The following is a 7,667-nucleotide window of genomic DNA, read 5'->3' on the forward strand; positions in this document are numbered from 1 at the left end:
ACCCCTAAATATATTGCGATCATCTCCAAAAGCAAGAGGCCCCTCTGAGTCTCCAAATTTAGACTCATCTATATGATTTGCTTGTCAATTCGTCAACGAAATCAGCATAAAAAAGCCAGAAGTTCGCCTATTGTGTATTGCCTGTAAGTAATGTTGTATTTTTTACACAAAAGTAGTGATCCTTCTACCCGCTGTCCTAAGCTCTAACTTCATGCAAGATTTCGTGTCCTTAGGTTTATATTTGGTACCTTTATAACGGCTGCAAAATCAGGAACATTTTTAATTGCTGGTCAATTTCAACCCCTAAATATATTACGGACATCTTTGAACACAATAGGCTAAGCCCTTCTGAGCCTAACCCTACCTTTTGTGAAATTTCGTGAGGATCGAACGATAATTGCAATCGTATATAAATAATAACCCTAACCTGTGTTGTAAAGTGAAAAAATATTACAAAACAAATACTTCAATATTATAAGTCAATTGAAAAAATCGCATGCGATAAAAAATATGAAAAAAATAAAAAATGTCACAAATACTACAAAACTATATGAACATCATTATGGTATTTTTTATGCGATTTTTTTAGTATTTATACTTTAATGCCACAAGGGCATTCTAAATTGACAAAATTTGTCAAAATCGCTCCAGCCATTCTGAAGATATAAGCATTCTAGCTGACATCCCCTTCCTTTGTATATATACATTGTATATATTTCTCTATATATATCCGATATTTTTACTATCGGCATCTACGTAACGGTCAGAATTGACCTGTTTGTCTATTTGTGATTTCGCCGGCAGTAAAATATTCGCGGATTAATGGAAAATTTGACTTTTATTTATCGCAAATGCTATGGTCTACTAAACCACTAAATATTACCCGATGACCTCAAAATTGGAAGCTTCTGCCCGTCCAAAATCTAGCCCCATGCTATTTCGCTTCGATTGGTCTATAATGTGACCTGTAGAGCAACTGCAAAATCAGGGAATTTTTCAGTTTTGGGTCCATTTCAACCCCTAAATATTATGCGATCATCTCCAAAAGACCTTAACCCCAGCTACATTCTAAATTTCGTGAAGATCGGGCCATAATTGCGACCTTTAGAGTGATTACAAATTAACATGGACAGACGGACGGATGGACATACATAGCTAGATCGACTCAGCTCGGCTAGATAGGAAGATCCATATATACTTTCCTATGTGGGAAACCAATATTTCGTGGTGTTACATAATTTTGGCCCAATCAAAGTTATAATACCCCCACACATAGTCTTGTAGGGTATAAAACCTGAATAATAATGACTTTATGTATTTAATACTTGAATTCTTGTATTATGTACTTTCAATATATATATATTATATAGATTATATATATATATATATATATATATATATATATATATATATATATATATATATAATGAAAAGTAACATAATACAAGAATTCAATGTATTAAATACATTAAAGTCATTATTATTCAGGTTTTATACCCTACAAGACTATGTGTTGGGGGTATTATAACTTTGATTGGGCCAAAAATTATGTAACACCACGAAATATTGGTTTCCCACATAGGAAAGTATATATGGATCTTCCTATCTAGCCGAGCTGAGTCGATCTAGCTATGTATGTCCATCCGTCCGTCTGTCCATGTTAATTTGTAATCACTCTAAAGGTCGCAATTATGGCCCGATCTTCACGAAATTTAGAATGTAGCTGGGTTAAGGTCTTTTGGAGATGATCGCATAATATTTAGGGGTTGAAATGGACCAAAAACTGAAAAATTCCCTGATTTTGCAGTTGCTCTACAGGTCACAATTATAGACCAATCGAAGCGAAATTTAGCATGGGGCTAGATTTTGGACTGGGCAGAAGCCTTCCAATTTTGATGGTCATCGGGTAATATTTAGTGGTTTAGTAGACCATAGCATTTGCGATAAATAAAAGTCAAATTTTCCATTAATCCGCGAATATTTTACTGCCGGCGAAATCACAAATAGACAAACAGGTCAATTCTGACCGTTACGTAGATGCCGATAGTAAAAATATCGGATATATATATAGAGAAATATATACAATGTATATATACAAAGGAAGGGGATGTCAGCTAGAATGCTTATATCTTCAGAATGGCTGGAGCGATTTTGACAAATTTTGTCAATTTAGAATGCCCTTGTGGCATTAAGTATAAATACTAAAAAATCGCATAAAAAGATACCAATAATGATGTTCATATAGATTTTGTAGTATTTTGTGACATTTTTTTATTTTTTTCATATTTTTTATCGCATGCGATTTTTTCAAATTGACTTATAATATTGAAGTATTTGTTTTGTAATATTTTTTCACTTTACAACACAGGTTAGGGTTATTATTTATATACAGATTGCAATTATCGTTCGATCCTCACGAAATTTTTCACAAAGGTAGGGTTAGGCTCAGAAGGGCTTAGCCTATTGTGTTCAAAGATGTCCGTAATATATTTAGGGGTTGAAATTGACCAGCAATTAAAAATGTTCCTGATTTTGCAGCCGTTATAAAGGTACCAAATATAAACCTAAGGACACGAAATCTTGCATGAAGTTAGAGCTTAGGACAGCGGGTAGAATGGACCACTACTTTGTGTAAAAAAATACCAACATTACTTACAGGCAATACACAATAGGCGAACTTCTGGCTTTTTTATGCTGATTTCGTTGACGAATTGACAAGCAAATCATATAGATGAGTCTAAATTTGGAGACTCAGAGGGGCCTCTTGCTTTTGGAGATGATCGCAATATATTTAGGGGTTTAAATGAACCAAAAACAGAAAAAAATTTCCTGATCACACAATTGAAGCCATCGACACGCCTGAGAAGATAGGTAAGCACAGGGTAGAATTCTGGCATTTTGGATGACCATTGGAATATATTTAGCCGTAAAATGGACCACAAAAACTAACAGCACGACGGAGTGCATAAATATTAGGAAAATGTCCCTGGACAAAATGCTAAGGGTAATATCTGGGCAGTGCTCCGTGACATAATTTCAAAAGCGAAATCTTCCAAAATGGATTTGGATATGAGGGGGCTTCTAACATATTGTAGTATTGTAGGGTATCACATGGTCGGCCCCGCACGAATATAGCCTAATGCATTATATATATTATTAAAAAACTTAACAAAAATCTATAAAATAAATAACGATTAATCTCAATAAAAAAAAAATAAAAATTCAGTTAGTAATAAAAAAAATTAAATTACGTATAAATAAACAGTGAAAAAGAAATTTGTACCCAATATGGAAAAATTCCGCCCAAACCACAAAATTTATCTTTTTTCCGCCCAAATTTGGACGGAAACGCCCAAAACGGCAACACTGGTCGGAGCACTAAAAATAGTAGTGTACCGCAGTCGGAGCACTAAAAATAGTAGTGTTCCGGAGTCGGAGCACTAAAAAATGTAGTGTTCCGCAATCGGTGCACTAAAAAATCATGGTACACTACGATTTTTTAGTGCACCGATTGCGATTAAAAAATGTATTGGCATCAATATGCTTTTTTATGATTTGGGAAAATAATATTAAAAGTTTGATTTTTTAGTATGTAGCATTGCAAATGAATAAAATTATTATAATAAAGAAATTAAAGATTATCCAACTTTGCAAAATTACACAAAATTCGATATTAGTATCACTCTTTGGATAAGTGGAAATTAAAGAATAAATAAAACAACGTACTGTCATATGTCAATGAGACATACTTAATACTGATTTATTTATAAGTATTTAATTGTTATTACATAAATGTATTTTTTTAATAAAAATTGAATTAATTAAACAAGTTAAATATAATAAACATAATATAAATAGAAAGTAAAAAAAGAAAATGTAATAAACTAAAAATATAAGTACACCAGTAAGAACTTTAATCTGATCCCAACTGGTAATTAAAAATCCCATTGACTTTTACCATTAATATATGCTCTAAATTTAACAGGACAATCAATTGCGCTGATCGGATAACATATATTTCATAGCTGAAAATAAGCGTTCCACGCTTACTTGTGTTGATGGTATTTCCAGTAAAATATTCGCAATGCCACTAATAATGTTTGAAGAATCCCAATATTCTAAAACATTTGCATTTAATGGCAATCTAGATTTTCTTTCATAAGTGGATAGATCGGATTCAAAATTATCAATGTTTGAAGAACTCTGTGCATGTAGTACTGTTGATGGAGTTTCATCCAGTATTGTGCAGGCCTTATTGTCTGTTGTAGAATCTGTAGAAATAAGGGTAATAGTTAAAAACATATGTATGTATTTTTGGTATTAATATAGCAAACGTACCTTCTTTTGAGTATATTTGCTTATATAACGACACTATGTACATCTGCGCTCTTGTTTTCTGTTCGATTGCCATACAGACTTTCATACGTGGATCCAAATACATGGATGCGTTGAAAAGTTCGTTATCAAAAAGTTTATCCATTCTCGTCTTCAATGATTCTTTCAGTATCACTTTCATTTCGGTATTTGGTAAAGCATCTATTTGGAATGTAATATCCATTATTACAATATATAGTTCGCTATAACACAGCTGTTCAGTTTGTAGTTTCATTGTAGCTGTGTAAATAGGTTTAAATATTCCAACAAATTCACTTGCGAAAGACCAGTCAGCAGAACTAATGAATAATTTCGAATTATCCTTGCTTAATGTAGTTACAACTTCTCTTATTTCCAACAGTCTTTCAATCATATTGTATGTTGAATTCCATCTTGTTATACAGTCAATTATAGGTTTCTTGTGGAGCCCATTTTTAAAAATACTCATATACGTTTTACTTCGAAGTTTTTTCACTACGAGTCTTAGGTTTTCAGTTTTTTCTTTTATTGTAGGCTGTTTTAGAACATCATTTACACACAGCTGCAGCGTATGGGCACCACAACAATTGTTAGTAATATGGTGTGAGGATATATTAAAATCGATGGACTCAATTTCATAAATCGATATTTCACAATCAACTTCTTCTTCGCTATCCTGAGATTCCTCTTCCATAAGCATTTGAAACTCCGAACTCAGCACTTTTACCGTTTTTAACATGTTAGATCCATTGTCGGTTGTAATGGTAAAAATGTTGCGTACATCAACACCATATTCTTTTAGAACTTCCAATATAATAGATTTTATATTTTCACCGGTATGACTTGATTTCAGCTCTTTTATTGCCAATGTTTTAACAATGATTTTACCATTTTTGATGTATTGAACATTTATACCGAGCATGCTCAAATCCCACCTGTTTGCTACATCAATCTTAAGAGAAAACAATGTCCCTTTTAAATCATTAGATATTTCTGTTTTAATATTTGTGGAAAATGCGATAATTCGTTCCATTATTTTATGCTCATTGACTGTTATTCCGAGCAAACTTAAAACTGGCTCCATAAAAATTTTGAAGGCCCTATCTTCGGCCATGTGCAGAGGACGTCCATTTTTGGTGAATAGTTCCACTATTGCTAGTTCGATGTTCCTCGGATTTACATTTCTTCCCAGTAATACTTCGTTAACACAATTTTGTAATTTCATTGCCCGTTTTTGTTCAATATAGTTTGCATATTGCTCAGGATGTGATCTCTTTAAGTGTCTTTCTATATTTCCGGAATGTACACTTAAAATCTTGTTCTTACAACTTTGCAAGTTACACACAACTTCGTTTGACTCATTTGTATTGAACATATCTAAAAGAATAATATTTTTAGGTCGCGGCATTTTTGCTATTATGTGCTGAACGTTTGAGAAGAACTAAACAGCAGGATATCGGCTTTTTGTATATATTGTAACAAATATTGTTCTTAATAATAATAAGACTACCTGTACTCCGATGCGAAATTGTGGCAAACTATATTCTGGATATCGGCACATATTTTGATGTGGTACCTGTACAATGTTTGGTTTTATTTAAGACTAAATCATAAAACTGATTTTAAACCCTCAGCCATACTAGCAAATACATACAAATATTTAATTTTTTGCAAAAACATACATTCATTGTTTTCATTTAGCGGCCCACCTAGATAATAAAACAAACTTGACCTTTTACCAAAATATACAATTTTATGGCACTAACTTTTAATACCCATATTCTTGCATTCATTCGTAGAATTTTTTAGTGGTTAATATAACGCAATAGGCCGAATTTCAGGCGTATCCATACAGACTTGTGGCAACCACTAAAATACCCTTTTTCACGGAGAATTTAATTTTTCAATTTAATTTTCCTTTTTATCCCTTCTACCTAATCTCATATTTCTATACTTCCTTCAAGTATAAAAGAAAATAAATCCAGCAATTATTTTCATAATATTGAATTGTATTATTTATATTTACATTATCAAAAACATCAAACATTCAATTTTTCCCCAAATCGTAAACAACAAACATGTGGTACACTAGCGGTACATTATTTTTTTAATGTTCCGCCATGTGGTACACTACGATTTTGTAGTACTCCGACTGCGGAACACTACGATTTTGTAGTGCTCCGACTGCGGAACACTACGATTTTTAGTGCTCCGACTGCGGTACAGTACGATTATCGTTGTGCTCCGGTATAGTATCACTAAAATATTTTTAAGGGTTGTGTTCCGGTACGGTACACTATCGTAGTGTACCACTCCACCTTGGTACGGTACAGAACACTATGGTACTGTACCATAATGTTTATTTTCGAACGCTGGTGCTAAGTTGTAGTTTGTTGTTAATAAGGCAACAATCCTATCCGCAAACATTTGGGAAACCTTCTGAGCTTTTATAATCAGTAGTGATTGCTTAACCGTAAAAAGCAGTCAGTTCTGTTTCTCTCAAGATATTTTGAATTTATTTTAAAACCGAAAACCAACCATCAGTGTGAATCCAATACCAGAAGCACACAACATAGAAAATGCTGAATTGTAGCATAAAATGGAATATAATATATAAATTGATGTTGAAACATGCCTTTAATATATTTTCCTTAAAATCCAAGTTATCAATAAAATAAATGAATTTGGTATGATTTTTTAGTGAGTCTCTCTCTCTCATTATTTTTGAATCTAATGAAAGAATTCAATTTGTAATGTTCTAATATCACCTTTTTTGAAGTTCACACAATATAAGAGATTATGTGGCATCTATAAAATGCCTGTATGTTTTAGACAATTTTGTTGTATATTTAGAATTTTTTAGGAAAATCATGCAAATATATATATATATATATATATAAATATATATATATATATATATATATATATATATATATATATATATATATATATATATATATATATATATATATATATATGAAAAATGTTTGCATGATGTTTGCAAAACTTCTAAATTTGGCCCGTAATTTTAGTCTTTAATGCTTATTATATCATCCACCTTGGAAAGGAGAGTATATTAACTTTTCCTTCCATTTGCAACATCCCTAAATGTTCGTCATAGACCCCATAAAATATACATACATATTCATAATCAGCATAAAATTCTAAGTCGATTTGTCCGTCTGTATGTCTGTGGTATTAAAAATGATCTATCGGTCCACGTTTTGGTATAGTCCCCATATAACGGCATCTCTCTAAAATTCGGTATTTTAATGATTTTTGCTACATTTCTTCTCGGATTTGTCGAACACATA

At 32.2% G+C, this 7,667-nt stretch overlaps 1 protein-coding gene across 1 annotated transcript; it reads right to left on the reverse strand.

The window, feature by feature from the left end:
- Window positions 1-3,906: 3,906 nt before the first annotated feature.
- LOC131804394 (uncharacterized) lies at window positions 3,907-5,808 on the reverse strand. The gene is made up of 2 exons (XM_059127234.1): window positions 4,339-5,808; window positions 3,907-4,271 (listed from the first exon to the last, which is right to left on the reverse strand). Exons 1-2 carry the CDS (start codon window positions 5,759-5,761, stop codon window positions 3,991-3,993), a joined length of 1,704 nt encoding a protein of 567 aa, XP_058983217.1. The 5' UTR covers window positions 5,762-5,808; the 3' UTR covers window positions 3,907-3,990.
- Window positions 5,809-7,667: the final 1,859 nt, after the last annotated feature.

This window comes from Musca domestica, unplaced genomic scaffold (genome assembly GCF_030504385.1).
Source record: "Musca domestica strain aabys unplaced genomic scaffold, Musca_domestica.polishedcontigs.V.1.1 43, whole genome shotgun sequence".
Lineage (NCBI taxonomy): Eukaryota > Metazoa > Arthropoda > Insecta > Diptera > Muscidae > Musca > Musca domestica.